Here is an 18774-nt window from a genome sequence, read left to right as displayed (position 1 = left end):
AGAGAGTGATAAATCTGTGGAATTTGTTGCCATAGGCAGTTCTGGAGGCTAAGTCATTGGGTGTATTTAAGGCAGTGATTGACAGGTTCTTGATTAGCCAGGGCATCAAAGGTTATGGGGAGAAGGACGGGCAGTGTGGGCTGAGTGGAAAGTAGATCAGTTACATGATTAAATGGCAGGGCAGACTCGATGGGCTGAATAGCCTATTTCTGCTCTTGTGTCTTATGGCCTTTCATCCAATTTTTTTCACCAAGAAGCAGCTGGCACCAAAAGTATTTTCAAGGGATCAATGTTGTCAATTTTAAATGGAGACACAAAAGACTGCAGATGCTAGAAACTGGATTAAAAAAATACACTGCTGGAGGAACTCAGCCGGGACAGGCAGCATGTGGAGGGAAAGAGGTAGTCTATGTTGAGTCCACAATAGCCACCTGGAGCTCTGGGTTGCAAACCATTTTCACATTGACCTGTCTATCCTCTGCCAAATGCAAACTGCAGGATCAGCATCTCGTATTCCATCTGGTTAGTCTGCTGCCCAAAGTAATGAATGTTGAATTCTCCAATTTTGAGCAATCCACTTGCCTCGGTTCCTTCCTCTCTCCTTCTGATCCTTCATCTCACACATCCCCCTTCTTTCCAACCAACTGTTACCTAATTTTTTTCCTCCTCATTTACCCATATTCAATCCCTCTTTCCATTTGTTTCCCAATTCCCTCCCCCACGTGTTACCATTTTCCACTATCCCTCCTTTATTAGGTTCATCATCTGATTCATACCTACTGCCTCCCAGCCTCTGCTGATATATCTCCTCTTCCCTCTCCATCCTGGTTCCATCTACTCGTGAGCTCTTCCTCACGTAGATCCATCGGTCACTTTGAAGCTTCTGTTTCATTCCCTCCACCTCACCTTTTGAAATTGGCTGGCCTTTCTTTTGTATTCTCAGTCTTGATGCAGGGACTCAAACTGAAGCACTGACTATCTCTTCCCAGCTGAGTTCCACCAGCAGTTTGATTTTGTTCCTTTTGTGCAATTCAGAAAGAATTTAAAACTGAAACGTGTAACTTTTATTTTATAAATTTTTACCTGGTTAATACCTTATTTTGAAGACAAAAAAAAACTGAAGAGAACAAGCCTAATGGCTGCTTGAATTTTTATTTGACCTAATTGACTGATGGCAGCATACATTTTCTTTCTGAGATAACAGAGAACATTACAGTACAGAAACAGGCCTCTTCGGCTCTTTTAGTCTGCGCCAAACCATTTTTTTTTGCCTTGTTCCATTGACCTGCACCCAGTCCACAGCCCTCCATATCTCTCTCATCCATGTACCTGCCCAAATTCTTCTTAAATTTTAAAATTGAGCCCACATTCACTACTTCAGCTAGAACCTCAAAGTCCTATCCTGTTTAACCTTTCCCTGTAACTCAATTCCTGAAGTTCAGGCAACATCCTAGTAAATCTTCTCTGCACTCTTTCTATCTTATTGATATCTTTCCTGTAGTTAGGTGACTAAAACTGTACACAATACTCCAAATTTGGCCTCACCAATGTCTTATACAACTTTAACATAATGTCCCAACTCCTATGCTCAATACTTTGATTTATGATCAAGAAAAAAAAGTTGATGTAGAAAATTATATTGTACTAATCTATATTTTAGTTATAACCTTAATCATACCATCCTTACATAAATTTCACCATTTTCTCTACCTTCCTATTTAAGTCAGATTCCCATTTTAATCTTGATTTATGAACATTTGACTTAAGACATTTTATCTTGTACTAATTTATACATTTCAGAAATAAATTTGTTTCTTCTTTAGTAAGTAATAATTCCAAAACAGATTGTCTAGCTAACTATGGCCTAATTTTTCCTATAAAAAGTTTTTAACTGATAATAGCATCTTGAAATTTTTCCTTCATCCTCAAAAATTAAAGAAATTTAATTTAATTTCCTTGCACTTTTTTTCATTCAATTTGGACATGTTCTAAGGTTAAGACTTTTTGGATACAAGTTAAATTATTTTTGAAAAAAACATTAGAAGTGAGTCTTCTGTTTGATTCAATGTTGTTTTTATTAGGGAACATTAAGTCGATTGCTTTAGGGTTAAGATTGACTATGTATCAAATTGAATTTCTACATTTAGCTTTGGCTGTTTCTAAAAAATATTTGGCCATCACCTGGCAATCTGATTTTGTTTTTTAGGAATGCAAAACTGGCATCGTGAAATGAAATCCTGTATTGCTCTTGAAAAGATAATTATGTATAATTTGTGGGATTTTTTTTTGGTAAAAGTATTGAGCCCATACCTAGAAATTCTTGGTTTGAAGATTTAATCTCGGTCTCCTCAGCTAAATAGTTGAATGTTTTTTTTAAATGATGATCTTTCTTCTTTCTTAGTGGGTAGAAGGGGCAGGAGGGTGAGTGGTAGTGGGGAGGGAGGTTGGGGTTTTTTTATAAATTTAATTATATACTTTCTGTATGAATATATAATGGATGTTACACGATTTAATAATAATAAATAAAATATTTTTTTAAATCCCAAACTAAATACAGATGTGGAATTCACGAGAGGGCACTATTTAAAATAACTGTTGAATGTTTAGCTCAGGAAGAAGACATGATGGTATCATGTGAAAAGAATCAATAAAAGTATCATGGAATTTTATTCCTATGGAAAGTGCTGAGACCCAAGTTGAAGCAAAAGTGCTAAAGAAACACAGGTCAAGCAGCTTCTATAGGAAACAAAGGGATATAACCAACATTTTAAGCCTAGAGCCCTTTGTCAAGGTATGAACAAAAGGTAGACAGATACCTGAATAAAAAGGAAGGGGGTGGGGGAAGAGAGAAGAGGGAAGAAAGGGCAGATCGTTTCATTAAGCATCATCACTCTGTCTACTCCAGTGGCAGAGACCTCCCAGTGGCCAACCTTTTTGGTTCTGCGCCTCATTCCCACACTGACGTGACTATCCCTGGCCTCATGCACTGCCTGGTCAACACTACCTGTGGATTTGTGGACAATTCTGAGTGTTTCGCCTGGGTACTTTCCAACTGGAAGGCATTGGCATCTACTTCCAGTTTCCTTTAGGCTCTTCCCCTGTTCCTCTGAGTCCTTTCCTTCAGCTCCCCACCCCCATCCCTCTCCATTCAGAGAGCTACACTCTCCACATCACTTCAGCCTTTTCTCCTGCCCTCCCTCCATCTCCACCAATAAGTTCTTGCCTGTTGACCTGTGCACCTCTCCCTGTCCCTGTCTGTCCTCTCCTTGCCCATCTTTTTATTCAAGCACCTGTCTGTTCCCCCCTCCCCCCACCTCATATCTTGACAAAAGGCTCAGGCCCAAAACATCAGCCTTTGCTTCCAAAAGACACTGTGTGACCTGCTGAGTTTCTCCAGCACTTTTGCGTATTGCACTACAAACCCTGCAGTTTCCAGTTTAATGCCACACTTTGGTGTTCAATATGCCATTTAGCTCCATATATTTGTTCTAAGTTGAGAAATACTGTATTTTGACAAATTTCCATAGGTGGAGGCAAGAAGTCACTATCATGCATTAAAACCTCGATATCTAATCTCAGAACAACAAGAAAATGTCAATTCCCTGATTGGAAGATTATACATTATGATGTAAACAAGCAAATATTTCTGAATTTAAAAGCACCTTTCTCTATCACAGAACTAATAGCATAACTCTGCGGAAACTGTGCACATAGAAACCTCAATCCCAATTTCCACCTATCTGCTTCTGAAGATTCATTTTTGAAACCCATAGGATCCAGCAAGTTTCTGAGAAGAGATTATTCTCTTCTTAGAGTAGGCAAATTATTAACCTTAAAGGCAAGCATAAAAATCAGAAAACATTTTCTTTTAAAGACGTAATCGTCACATTTCTCCTGTACTCCCCAACACATTTGATGGCATTTTCCAGAAGATCTTCAAATTGATCAATATTTGAATGATTGGTTGCAGGTGAAATCTTTAATCTTTGCTTTGAATGGTCTCCAGATTCATTAATAATGGCATTTTGGACACTTACTGCTTGTTTCTGTTATCCTTTGACTCGATTACAAATATTTGCTGAATAAAATTCAGAGCCACTGATTCACTGCTCAAAACTCAAATCCTGGCCAATAGCTGCCAAAAATGAACTTCATTATACTTATAAAATCTTGACAGTGCTGAAGGTTTCCTACTTTTTAATGTGGAAAATCTAACGTGGAGTTGTATGGGTGTAGATACACTCAAAATCAAATCCAATTAATCCCCAACCCAAATCAAGACTAGTTCTTTTGGGTCAACTTCCTTTCGACCTTCTTAACATCAAGCATTTGCTTATAAATATGGCCATCACATTTTCAACAGAAGCCACAAAGTTCATCACTTCTGATGTTGATTCCAAACTAAAGAGAAGAATTTTGTGCATTGGTTGCAGGTGGCTGTTTTACTCAGAAACTCATTTCAGTGGTTAATGTTCTACCAAAGAAATAGTTCATCTTAACTGAGTAGCACAGTGACACAGCTCTCTGCTTCACAGCTCTGATTAATCGCAGCAGAGATCAATCCTGATCTCAAGTGATGTCTGTGTGGATTTTGCATGTGGGTTACCTCCAAGTGTCAGTTTCCTCCCACATTCAAAGATGTGCTGGTTAGGAGGTAAAAAATGGTTCTATCATAATAGACAGTAACAGCCAAATGGTAGTTGGACTTGTGGAGAGGATGGGCCACAAGGCAAATTATGGGAGAATGTGATGGCTTTGAGCTTCCATACACTCGACAGGCCAAACGGCCTCTTTCTACATTACAGGAAATACATTCTATAATATGAAAACACAAATATTCCATTTGAGCAGTTTTCCTTACTATAATTTCACTACTCTTAATGTCAGAATGCCCTTTTTTCTAATAAGACTTCATGGGCACTGGGTGACACTAACTGCAACCCTTTGTTTGCCTTACAGCAGATCTTGAAAACTGGTTATTATTACTACTGCACCTTTAGGAAGCCTCCCTCTGCTAGTTTTGGATTATCAATCTCATTCTGGCTGCTCTCACAGAATTTAAATAAATCCAGTTCCTCAGCGGAACTTTCTGGAGTAGACTCTAGTTCCATCACTGAGTATCCATCACTGTCCAAAACCTGGATTCTGAAAAATAAGGAGGACTAGAAATCAGTAGCATGAAATTATTTTCATTCTTTCACAGGACAGCTAAAAAATTTTGCCTACTCTCAATATTCCTGGATCAAATCTCCTCTATTCCCTTAAACTTAAATTTAAAGCCCCAATAACTTGATAAAACCTGCCAAGTGCAAAAGGAACTTGCATATATAAAAACCCAAAAAAACAATAAATAGGGATAAAACTGTTCCATCAGATTGCTTTCCCATTGAAAAAAGGGTTACCTTTGTAAATCCATCTGTCTCTGTGCTGGTGCTCTCTTAACATTTGTTTCTTGCTGTTTTGGTACTTTAATATTTGTTGTTTCTGGTTCTGCAGGACCTTCCTGATTGGCTGCAACTCTTTTCCTGCCTCTCCCCGTTGGTTTGTTTGTATCTGCATTCTTTGCAGCATTACTTTCAGATACAGCTTTGGGAGGACGACCTCGTCTGGCTTTGGGGGGAACTGGTGCTGCAGTCTCTTCAGATTTCTTGTCTTCTGGTATTTGTTGAATGTTCTCTGAACCAGCTGCAGGCGCTGTCCTTTTCTTCCCACGTTCTGTACTGGTCTGTGGTGGTAAAGACTGTTCAGAGGACATCTCCTGTTATAAGGAGGACAGAATGTACACAGAACTATGCATAATATCACTGTAGATAATTACAGGAACTACCAACTGATGTTATTTCAGTGCACTATTATTTCATATTTAACAATCTACTGAAAAACCACTAATATTTAAATAGAGTTAAAGGAAACATTCCTATGATGTACAAGAGTGTTTTAGAAATCTTCCAACAAATGAACATGAAGTTGAAGAGAGAATGAAATATTGATTATCTCAGTCTCAATTTTGCGGTGTAGCTGAAAAAAAATCACTGATACTGTATAACAGAGTGAAATAGTACCTATTCTTGTAGCAGTAACATCCATTCATAAAACATGATAGTGGCTTTAAAACTGAGTTTGTTTTCCTGAACTGAAAGACTAACTGCATATCGTCCCTACATACCTATTTCAAGCCAGCCTAGATTTTCTCCTCTCAAGTTGGCATGTTCTTTATTTCAAAAATGATTCCTGCTTTCCACACTGTTGTGATTCCATCACAGGGCTTATCCTACAGAGATTGAAAATATTTCATACTCTGCAACATTATTTTTAAGTCTTTGAGAGGGAATATCTCACATTAAAACCATGTCAACAGAATGATTTTCTTTGAATATACAGGGATATATGCTGTGAAATGAGATCTGAGCTCAAAAGTTTTTCATTCTCTTTCAAGTTTCCTTTTAAAAATGTGGCTAAAAGCATGCTATCAGGTGATGCAGAGCAAAGTACCTTATTTCTAACTGGCTCATCTTTCTTGTCTGTTTTAGCTGGGACCACTGTAAGCAATATTACAGGATTTTCTTCATTTTCACTCACTTCAGTTTCTGCAACTTCTGAATTTTGTTCCCTGCGATACACAAAAACAATCCTTTTAATCATGCAATACACAGTAATTGATGAGGATTTTAAAAAAATTTCACCTGACAATCAAACTTCTGTAACTTAGGCGATTAAAATGCACTTTGCATAAAGTGTAATTGTAACAAAGCAGCTTTTATAGATAAAACAAGTCAAAACAAAACAAGGACAGCAATAAAACTTATAGGATATGAATGAAAGTCAGAATTACAACACAAAATGAGAAAAGCAATGTATCAATTCATATTCAAGTACAGTTTTACAGTGGTGAATGGAAAATCTGTTAACTGTAAATAGGGTTATTTTAAAATTTAAATATTTAAAACAATTTTTAACATGAGTTATTTAATAAATGGATTAATTTTGTCCAAGGCAATATGCACAAATTATTTTTGAATAATAATCTCCAATGTCATAAATCAGAAATCCATTATTTAATAATACTCTCAAAAAAAAAACCATGCAACTTTTGAAAAGCTATGCAGTAGACTCCATTAATTAGGGTGGCATGGTTAGGGTAGTGGTAGTGCTACACTGTTACAGCCCCAGCATTTGGGATTTGAATCCTGTGCTGACTATAAGGAGTTTGTATGTTCTCCGTGTCTGCTTGGGTTTCCTTCAGGGCTCCAGTTTCCTTCCACCCTTCAAATCATATCGGGGGTTGTAGTTAGTGTAATTTAAATATCTTACAAAATTTCACATTTTCTGTTTTTTTTATCACAAAGATAGTTTTTTCCAAAATTCATTCGAGTGGAACAGCTTTGAAACCCAAAGAGGCAATTAAGTTACATCCCAATAATGTTCTGCAAGTGTAGTGTATCATAAAATGCAGGCTACATAAAAATCAGTCTCATCTTTAGAAGGAAAAAAAAACCAAAGTATATAAATCACTAAATTCATATTTAGATTTTGCAAGCAAATGCATATTACTTTTACTCCAAATGTGGGTTTACAATTACTGCACAGAAACAGGCCTCTTCGGCCCTTCTAGTAATGCTGAACAATTTTTTTTTGCCTAGTCCCACTGACCTGCACCCAGCCCATAGCTCTCTGTACCTTTCCCCATCCATGTACCTGTCCAAATTCCTTTTAAATGTTAAAAATGAGCCCACATTCACCACTTCAGCAGGAAACTTGTTCAGCACTCCCATTACTCTCTGTGCGAAGAGAGTGTTCCCTCATGTTCCCCCTAAACTTTTCCCTTTTCATTCTTAACCCATGTACTATGGTTTGTATCTCACCTACCCTCAGTGGAAAAAAGCTTATCTACCTTTACTCTGTCTATCCCCCTCATAACTTTAAATACCTCTATCAAATCTCCCCTCATTCTTCTATGCTCCAGGGAATAAAGTCCTAACTTGTTTAACCTTTCCCTGTAACTCAGTTCCTGAAGTCCGGGCAACAAACTAGTAAATCCTCTCTGCACTCTTTCTATCTTATTGATATCTTTCCTGTAGTTAGACCAAGACTGCACTCAATACTCCAAATTTGGCCTCACCAATGTCTTAAACAACTTTTACACAACATCCCAACTCCTGTACTCAATACTTTGATTAATGAAGGGTCAATATGCCAAATGCTCTCTTTATAACCCTATCTACCTGTGATGTCGATTTCAGGGAATTGTGTATCTATATTCCCAGATCCATCTGTTCTATAGCACTCCTCAGTTCTCAACCATTTACCATGTATATCCTTTCTTGGTTTGTCTTTCCAAAATGCAACACCTCAAAATTGTCTGCATTAAATTCCATCTGCCATTTTTCAGCTCACTTTTCCAGCTGGTCCAGATCCTTTTGCAAGCTTTGAAATCTTGCTGTACACAACTCCTCCAATCTTAGCGTCATCTGCAAACTTGCTTATCCGATTTACCACCTTATCATCTAGATTACTGATGTAGATAAAAAACAAAAATGGTCCCAGCACCGATCCCTTAGGCATTCCACTAGTCACAGGCCTCCAATCTGAGAAGCAATCATTCACCACTACTCTCTGGCTTCTCCTGTCCAGTCATTGTTGAATCCAGTTTACTACTTCACTATGAATAGCCAGTGTCTGAACCTTCCTGACTAACCTCCCATGCCAGACCTTGTAAAAGGCCTTACTAAAATCCATCCACAGCATTTCCTTCATCAACTTTCCTGATAACCTCCTCAAAAAACTCTATAAGATTAGTTAAATATGAGCTACCAAACACAAAGCCATGTTGACTATCCTTAACCAGTTTCTGACTATCCAAATAACTGTATATCCAATCTCTTAGAACACCTTCCAATAATTTACCTAGGACGTCAAGCTCACTGGCCTGTATCACCTCATCTTCATTGAGCTTTATTATTTCACAACACTTCTGTTAGTTATGTATCATTTTACATTGAAGCAAGTTTTTGTATACACTACTTAGTTTTCTGTGTCAGCTTGAGTTAACATTCCATCAATTCGAGTACCTAATAATCCAGACTCAACGTCGCCTCCAAATAATGGATTCCTTTTTCACACTAACAAGTCATCTCTCAGCACAGGCATTACTTTCTTGTAATGTGTCACCACATTAAACACCTGCTAGAAGCAAAATCCAAAAACATCGCTCATCTGCCACATCTTTTATTGCTTTATCTGACATGGTTTAACCTTTACATACCCGCAGTGGTTTTATTTGATCAGCTAATTTGAACAAAAATCCGTCATGTGTTTCTAGCACTATCTGAAATACTTTTCCAAGTGAGAATTTCCCAACTTATCTTTTCTCCTCATTTTAAATAATTGAATGACTTTAGGGAGTTTTCCTGATGCAACGGCCAGTTTCTAAATTCTAATTTTTGGAAAACCACAATATATTAAAAAAAATCACCAAACATTTATAAAAAACATTAGGGTGAAAATCTATTTTAATTCTTACTGGTTTCTCCATTATCATTCTTGTTAGTCCTCACCATAATCTATTCTTAGTTTTTCATGTACCCCAGGCACCCATTATCCACTTTTAAATCAAAAACAAAAAAGGTCTTTAGTAAATTTTCCAATTCTTTCTTTCAAATTCTAATTATAAAATGTCTCTCCAAGTTACCATCTTTTAAATGTAAATTCAAGATTCCTTAATTGTCATATACACAAAATTTGTTTTCCTCTGCCCTGTAAAAGCACAGAAAGAAGGGCCACCAGTCCAGCACCTCTATCAAGATGAAAAAGGTCCCTTCAGAGACATTTTGCTGTGCACTCTGCCACCTCTGGCCAGTCCTGACCAGCAACAAACCCGAGCACAGGGCAACAAAGTAACTTTCCTTGGCCTCTAATTCCGAAACCACTGAGCGATCAGGAAACTGTTGGCTCCTCTTCGGGAGCCCTGGTCACCACTGGTACCCTTGCGAATCCCAGTCAGGATACCTTATTCCCAGGAACCAGTCATCAGTGAGGTCTTCAGCTGCTGAGCCCCACACTGGTCCACTGTTGTGGTCTTCTACCTTGTAGGGTTCTTTCCAAGGATTCTCCTACTTAACATAGGGCTGGAGATACTCTCCCACTCTGGTGCCCTGGGTTGGTCTGCTACTTCCCTGGAGCCTACAAACCTCTAGGCCAAGGCTTTTTAATACAGACGGCACGATTTTGAGTGCAAGATTCTGTGAAACTTTGGTCTGAAAAAACCCCACCACCAGTTCCATTCAGAATGCAGTTTAAATCTGCACTGGCTTCTGAGTGGAATTGCCAACCAGTAGGACCCTTTGGAGGAATGCTAGAAACCTGGATCTCAGTGCATCTGTCATAAGTTTTTAAAATACTTTATTTTGGCTTCCTACAATTTTTCCCATTCTTTGTTCTTTATATCTCCAGTCCATTGAATTTCTTCTTTCTTTACCAGAAGAATCAATTCAATGCTTTGATCCCCCAGCAAATTAGTTGGCAATACAACAAAGAGTATGGATAGCTTACCGTCCCCTGTTTGTAGCTGGTGAGTTGGGTTCAGAGTTTCCACTAATATTGCTTGCTGTTTCCAATCCTGGAGTTCTGGTTTGTGGCCTTCTACCAGCAGCTGACAAAGGCTTATTTACTGCACCCAATACTGTAGCTGGTTTGGGCTGAAAGAATTATTAAGTTACCATAGTTGTCAAACAATGCAAATATACAAATTCAATTTATGCAGTTTTGAAATTGGGATTTATGAAATTCTTACCTGTTTATATACTACAAATACACTCTAAACTCTAACGAAGGAAATAATTTTAATTGTGATCATCTACTTGAAATCAGGTATTAAGATGAAAATAATCACTGGAAAGCAACTAGAAAACATAACTGGTATGGTAAAAGATGAAATATTTATTCCAAGATTGGGTAGAATCAATGCATCACACTGGGACATCTGTACTGAGGTAGAACTGTTTTTGGCAGTTTTTTACATTTTCCTAATTATAAATATTACAGAGGAAAATAAAAAAATCCAACTAATAAAAGCTGTAGCATAATTTTAATGTATCTGATTTAAATGTGATATTTTGTTACAAAATAGAATCAGTGTAATCTTACAAACAGATGAAATTACCCTATTACTGCATAAAAATGCACATTATTAACGTTCCCTGTGAGGTATTATTAGGGTCCAGATGCTTGGAATGCCCTTCCATGGAAGATGGTAGATCCAGATATAAAAGGAGTGTTTAAGAGGCTTTTAAACAGACACACAGTCAGGGAATAAAGGAGAGGCCATGTGCAGGCAGATGGGACTAGTTTACATTGGCATCATGGTGGGCTGAAGGTCCTATTCCTGTATTGTACTGTGTATACTGTTCAAGTAACAGTGCAGCATTCCATCAGTACACTTAAAAATATATTCTGTCAAGTGGAGACGAAACATCCAATACAATTGTATACAGAATTGGCTTGAGAGGATGGTTGTGCAGGGTTGTTATTCAGATTAGAGGTCCGTGACCAGTGATGTACCTCAAGGATCGATGTTGAGTCCACTGTTCAAACAATTTGGATAGTAAGTTTGCATATGACACCAACATTGGTGGTAAATAGTGAATGAAGGTGACCTGAAATTACAAAAGGATCTAGAAGAACTGGGAAATGGACCAAGGAATGGAAGATGGAATTGAACTCTGATAAGTGTGAGGTGTTACATTTTGGCAGGTTATCCAAGGACAGGACTTGCTCAGATTCCTGGAGTGCGTAATACAACAGAAAGATTTCAGAATACACATTTCCATGAAAATGGTAATGCAGGTAGTCAAGGTGGTGAAGAAAGCATTTGGGATGTTTGTCTATATTGATCAAGGCATTGATGTCAGGAGAAGATATGGTAAATTAAAATTGTACAAAATGTTGAGAGCATACTTGTGCAGATCTGGTCACCCAGCTATTGCTAAGATATCATTAAACTGGAAAAGGAGCAGAAAAGATTCACATGAATCTTATCAGGACTGGCAGGCTTGAATTATAAAGAGGCTGGATTGGCTGTGACTTTTTTTAACCTGGAACATAAGAGGTCAAGGAGGAAACTTAGTGGTTTATAACTTATCACAAGAGCAAAAATAAGGTGATAGTCTTTTTCCCTAGAGTAGGGGAATCTAAAACCAGAGGGCATACATTTAAGGTGAGAGGGGAAAGATTTAAAAGGGTCTGGAGGGGCATAATTATCACATAGAAGGGCATAATTATTACATAGAGGGTGGTGGGGAGATGAAATGAGCTGCCAGATGAAGCATTAACCACAGTTACTGTAACATTTAAACCTCATTGAAACAGGTTAAGAGGAATAACGGGGAGGTAAGAGGAATAAAGCTGAAGGCAGGTAAATGGGACCAGCTTGATAGACAATTTGGTTGGTTTAGACAACTTGGGCCAATGGGCCCATATCCATGCTTTAAATTCAACTCTGCTACTTCACAGAAGAGTGGTCATTATCCTCAATGTCTTGGCTGAAATTTCCAGGATCTTGGTCCATTTTCTGCCCTCAATCAGTCTGTCATTTTCACATCTATGGAATCTTGCCTGTGTATAAATTAATAACCTATTTGCTCCATTACAAAGTCCTTCACTGTTTCCCTTCAGCAGACAATTCGTTGCAAACATTAATAATTGCTCTTAAATTCATTACCTTATGTTTACATGAAAGCTCACTTCAATGTTTTATTCAATGCAGTTATGTTAACTTTGAATAATTATGGAATCAAATATAGCACCAAATAACCAAAATTACTATTTTCTTTTCACAGTAACTTCGAACTGTAGAACATTTTAACTCAGAAAACAGGCCCTTCAGCTCTTCTAATCTGTGCTGAACTATTATTCTGCCTTGCCTCACTGACCTGCAGCCAGTTCATAGCCCATCCATGTACCTGTCTAAATTCTTCTTCAATGTAAAAATTGAGCTGTATTCACCTCAGCTGGCTGCTTGTTCCACAGTCCCACTACTCTCTGTGTGAAGACATTCATGTCACATTTGTGGCCCGAAATGTGAAGTTAATAACACTACTAACGCAGGTTTTACCAGTTAAACATCGCCGTGTCTTTATTCTCCAGCTTTCATTGTTCCTCCATTTCGTGCTTTTCTCTCTCCCTATTACCATGTGACTTCCGGTCAGGTGAATACATCTCATGCATATTCATTATCATGACATCCCTCCTTTTACCAGAAATAAACTTTACACCTTAATGTTGAAATGTAACCACCATCACCTTATCAATATCCCTCGAAACCAACAAACAATGTCTAACAAACAAACTTTTTTGGTGAGGTCAACAAAGGTGATGTAGAGTCCTTTGTTTTGTTCTCTGCACTTTTCTTGGAGCTGTCTGAGGGCAAAGACCATGTCAGTGGTTCCTCTGTTTGCGCGAAAGCCGCACTGTGATTCTGGGAGAATATTCTCAGCGACACTAGGTATTATTCTATTTAGTAGAATCCTAGCGAAGATTTTGCCTGCAAAGGAGAGCAACGTGATTCCCCTGTAGTTTGAGCAGTCTGATTTCTCGCCTTTGTTTTTGTACAGGGTGATGATGGTGGCATCACGAAGATCCTGAGGCAGTTTACCTTGGTCCCAACAAAGCTTGAAAAACTCATGCAGTTTGGCATGCAGAGTTTTGCCGCCAGCCTTCCAGACTTCTGGGGGGATTCCATCCATACCTGCTGCTTTGCCACTTTTCAGTTGTTCGATTGCCTTATATGTCTCATCCAGGGTGGGAACCTCATCCAGCTCTAGCCTTAGGGGCTGTTGAGGGAGCTGGAGCAGGGCGGAATCTTGGACTGAGCGGTTGGTACTGAAAAGAGATTGGAAGTGTTCTGACCATCGGTTGAGGATGGAGATCTTGTCGCTGAGGAGGACTTTGCCGTCTGAGCTGCGCAGCGGGCTTTGGACTTGGGGTGAGGGGCCGTACACAGCCTTTAGAGCCTCGTAGAAACCACACAAGTTCAAACTCCTTCTACACACAATGTAACATGAACATGCCATAACTAACTGTAATACAATAACTCAACTAAACAAAATGTACTTCATACAGCACTCAAACACGCACTTTATGATATATGATCAAATCACTGTCCCAATGTTCTTTTATCATTCCAACCGTCACAAACTTTCCCTTTTGTGATAATGCAGGCACAATTAGAAATACGGCACAAAGTCTTCGTATCGTTTAGGCGCTTTCCTGTCTCGTTTCGGCCTTCCTGCGATACTATCGTCGCTACTCGGTTGTTCACTCTCAGCGTCGGAAACACTGCTCGTCACGGCCTCGGGTGCTTCTGGCCCTCTAGTCACTTCATCAGGAATGCTGGTAACCGCCTCGGGAACATCATCTGGTCTCTCAGGTTGAGCATCTCGTATTGAACTTTCAACCACCTCGCTCGATGTCTCTCTGAACTGGTACCTTTTTACACCTGACACATTTCTTTTGTACAGGACTCCAGCCGGAGACTTGACTGTTACCACACTGCCACTTCTGGATACGACAGTGTAGGGTTGATGGTAATAAGGTGTGTCTAGCTTACCACCATTCTCATGCCTCACCAAAACATTATCTCCAGGCATGATGTCTGCGTACCTGGCTCCACGTCTCGAATCTGTGTACAGCTTTGCTGCTCCTTTCTTTTCAGCATCGTGGTCCCTCATCTCCTGGTCGTCCCTGATTTCCTTTATTTCGGGCATTTTTGTGCGGATTTTTCTCCCAATAAATGCTTCTGCAGGATTTTTTCCTGTGGTTGCATGAGGCAATGTCCGATAGACAGCCACATAAGATAGCAATGCTTCTCGCCAATTTTGTCCTTCTGCGTGAGCAATCCGTAATCGTTTTTCAATGGACTGATTTTGTCTCTCTACTTCCCCATTGGCTTGCGGCCATTTCGGAGTTACTTTATGATGGTGTATACCTGTGGTCCTCATGTATTCAGCAAATGTCTCTAAAATGAATTGTGGACCATTGTCAGAGTATAGCGTAACAGGCGATCCATATCTTGCGAAGATCTCTGCTAATGCTTGTATTGTTTTTTCAGTGGTCGTTGACCTCATCACAATGTACTCATAGTATCTGCTGTAGTAATCTATCACTACCATGATTGATTCACCCTTCGGTAAAGGTCCAAGAAAATCAACAGCTACGTCGATCCATGGTCCTGTCGGAAGTTGCGTACTCCGGATCGGCTCTGGAGGATTACTCCTACTTGTGATTTGACATCCATGGCTAGTTTTGTCGAATTTCTCTGCGTCTTTATCACAGCCTGGCCACCATACTTTACTCCTGAGGTTTTGCTTGGTACCAACAATACCTAGGTGTCCTTCATGAGCTAAGGATACGATCTTCGGTCTCAACCTCTGTGGTATCTCCAATCTACAACCTCTCAATACACACTGTCCGATGCAACAAAGTTCGTCTCTAATGGGAATGTAAGCCTTGTGAGTAGACTTGTCCCATTGTCCACTCTGGATACATTCTCTCACTTCCATGAGTTCTGGGTCATGTTCGGACTCTCTCGACTTCCTTCATGGTCACAGCTTTCGGTGTCGACTGAATAGCTATGAAGCGTAGAAAGCTCTCTGCTTCTGTCCCCAATTCTGACTTGGATTGTGGGCATCCATCCTTCACCAATCTGGACAGCGGATCAGCAATGTTCACTTTCCCGGCAATGTGAACTACTTTATATTTGTAGGGTTGGAGTCAGAGTACCCATCGCTCTATTCTGGCACACGGTTTGGATCTAGCGGCATAGATCACCTCTAATGGCTTATGATCTGTGATGAGTTCCAATTCAATGCCATACAAATATGCATGGAACCTCTCACAGGCCCATACAAGTCCGAGTGCTTCTTTTTCTGTCTGAGAATATCTTCTTTCCACATCTGACAACGATCTGCTGGCGTAGGCAATGATTCTTGGTCCTACATCATGCATCTGGACCAACACGGCTCCTAAACCAACGGGACTAGCATCCGCTATGACTTTGGTTGGTGCAGCCGGATCATAATATCCAAGAGTATCAGCATCTGTCATACTTTGCTTCAGCGTTGTGAACGCTTTCTTCTGCTCCGATCCAAAATGAAATGGTACACCTTTCCTGGTTAGTTTCCTTAGCGGTTCTGCCACTGTAGCAAAATTAGAGATGAACTTTGCGCAATAATTGACCAATCCCAGGAAACTCCTCACCTCCGTTGCGTTCTGGGGTGTACGTGCATCTGCAATAGCCTTCACCTTGGCCTCTGCTGGGTTTAGTCCTTCCCGTGTAAGTCTGTGTCCCATGAAGTCCATTTCTGACACACCAAACTGGCACTTGTTTCCATTCACGGTAAGGCCTGCCTCCTGTAGTCTAGATAGTACATGCCTCAACCGTCTGTCATGCTCTTCCTTTGTAGGTGCATGGACTATGATGTCGTCAGAAATGTTGGCAACTCCAGGAATGCCTTGAATCACTCAATGGATTTCATACTGGTAGATCTCCAAAGCTGCATTAATGCCGAATGATAGTCTCTTGTATCAGTACAATCCACAGTGAGTCACAAATGTTGTTACGTCTCGGGATTCTGGGTCCAGCTCTAATTGATGATAGCCCCATTTTAAATCAATTTTTGAGAATATCTTACTGGTAGTTAACTCTTGAAGTATTTCCTCCACTGTTGGTATAGGGTGTCGTTCTCGAATTATAGCTTCATTGGCCATCCTCATATCAACAGACAGTCTTATGTCACCATTTGGTTTGGGCACAATACTACTGGGCTGATCCATTGTGTCGAATGTTCCACAGGTTCAATAATATCTTGCTCAATCAACTCTTTAATTTTAGCTTCGACTTTCCCACGAAGTCCAAACGGAGTTCTGCGCACTGGTTGCGCATTGGGTTTGACCGTTTTGTCCACCGCTAGCATTAGTTGTCAACCTTTCAGCTTTCCTACTCCTTGGAAGACTGCGGGGAATTCTTGCTTCATATCCTCGTATGACTGAACTGAATTGACATGAGCTCCATTATGAAGTATTTCCAGGTCTTGCACTGTGCGTCTACTCAGTAATGGTTCTCCCCTCTCGTCTATGACAACAAACTCTGCTTCGGTGTACTTATCACCAGCTTCAACAGTTGCAGTAAAACATCCAATGGTCTGCAATGGCTTGGTTGCTGTATATGGATACAGTTTCTTGGAGCACTTCTTTGAGGTACAGATGATCTTTTTCCTTTTCAATTTCTCCCATAAATGTCGATCAATTACATTACTGTCACTGCCTGAGTCTACAATGACCTGAACTGTCACACCACCAATGATCACTGGGACCTTCTCATGATGTACATCATTCAATGTAAATTGATAATATCTCTGTCCATCCTGGTTATCATCATCATCGTCACTTTCTGGGTCACTGTCTATATGGCGAATAGTGTCTTTCTTTCCAGGATACTTTCCTTTCCCCCAAGCTTTGCCTTTGGAAGCTGTGCTCTTCCCCTTCTGGTCTGCATTGGACTTGATTTTGCACTTCTTTGCAAAGTGGTCCTTACCTCCGCACTTTCTGCAAAATTTGCCTTTTGCTGGGCAGCATGGGTCTTTTCCAAAATGACCTCTGTTTCCACATCGATAACACTCCACGTCATGTGTCGACGTATATCTTGGCTGGTTATGGCGATGCGAGAGCCTCTTAACTTGCTGGCTTGAGTTGTCCTTCAGGGTCATGGTATGAAATTGCCCCTCAACAGCCTCTAATGCACCAGCAATGGCTAAAGCATCGGTGAGCTTCAACTCGCTCCCTTTTTCCAGCAGACGTCTCCTGAGCTTGTCTGATCTGCAGTGCTGCACGACTTGATCCAATAATTGGTTGTCCAAATCAGCTGCCATGCAATTGCATCCAACAACCAGCTGGCGCAATCTTGTCATGTACTGAGCAATTGTTTGTCCATCTTCTTGTTTCTTTCTCCGAAACAAATGGCATTGAAATATAGCATTTGGTGTCACTACGTAGTGTGCATTCAATGCATCGACCGCTTTCTGGTATTCATCCTTCCTTCCTGTATTCAAAAGTGTCTTAAAAGTTTCCCGAACTGCGGGTCCTGCGGTGAAAAGAAGTAACACCCTCCTCTGCGCTTTTTGTTCCACCGTACCGCTATCGAGAAATAGGCCACGACTGTCACCGTAGGCTTCAAATTCTTCCAGCCATGCCTTCCACTTCACACTTACAGTGCTTGCATCACCCGTTGGGTCAAAATGAGGAACACCTCGAAGTGTTAGAAAGTCAGCTTCTGCGCCTGCCATGAGGAAACTTTTTTTTAGCCCAAAGCCATCGAATCAAAGATCAAAATTCTTATCACATTGAAGTTCCAAAATGTTGTTGTTTTAATCCTCGTCGCCAATGTCACATTTGTGGCCCGAAATGTGAAGTTAATAACACTACTAACGCAGGTTTTACCAGTTAAACATCTCCGTGTCTTTATTCTCCAGCTTTCATTGTTCCTCCATTTCGTGCTCTTCTCTCTCCCTATTACCATGTGACTTCCGGTCAGGTGAATACATCTCATGCATATTCATTATCATGACAATTCACTCCAATGTTCCCCCTAAACTTTTCCCCTTCCATCCTTAATCCATGTCCCTGGTTTGTACCTCACCTACCCTCAGTGGAAAAAACCTACTTGTATTTACTCTATCTCTACCCCTCCCCTCAATTTTGTATACCTCTATCAAATCTCCCCTC

The 18774-nt window shown here is 40.0% G+C and overlaps 1 protein-coding gene across 7 annotated transcripts in view; it reads right to left on the bottom strand.

Annotated features, from left to right (window-relative positions):
• pds5a (PDS5 cohesin associated factor A) overlaps window positions 1–18774 on the bottom strand; it is a 222185-nt gene that overhangs the window by 11075 nt on the left and 192336 nt on the right. For 5 of the 7 annotated variants that reach the window (XM_069924887.1, XM_069924892.1, XM_069924888.1 and 2 more), the window contains 4 exons: window positions 10549–10694; window positions 6493–6610; window positions 5403–5758; window positions 4995–5145 (listed from right to left, as the gene is read on the bottom strand). In XM_069924887.1, the coding sequence (XP_069780988.1) occupies window positions 4995–5145; window positions 5403–5758; window positions 6493–6610; window positions 10549–10694 (771 nt within the window). The remainder of the gene's footprint in view (window positions 1–4994; window positions 5146–5402; window positions 5759–6492; window positions 6611–10548; window positions 10695–18774) is intronic. The other 2 variants (XM_069924889.1, XM_069924893.1) reach the window with 2 other exon arrangements.

Source organism: Narcine bancroftii, chromosome 3 (genome assembly GCF_036971445.1).
Source record: "Narcine bancroftii isolate sNarBan1 chromosome 3, sNarBan1.hap1, whole genome shotgun sequence".
Classification (NCBI taxonomy): domain Eukaryota; kingdom Metazoa; phylum Chordata; class Chondrichthyes; order Torpediniformes; family Narcinidae; genus Narcine; species Narcine bancroftii.
This window is presented reverse-complemented; position numbering and strand designations above follow the sequence as displayed.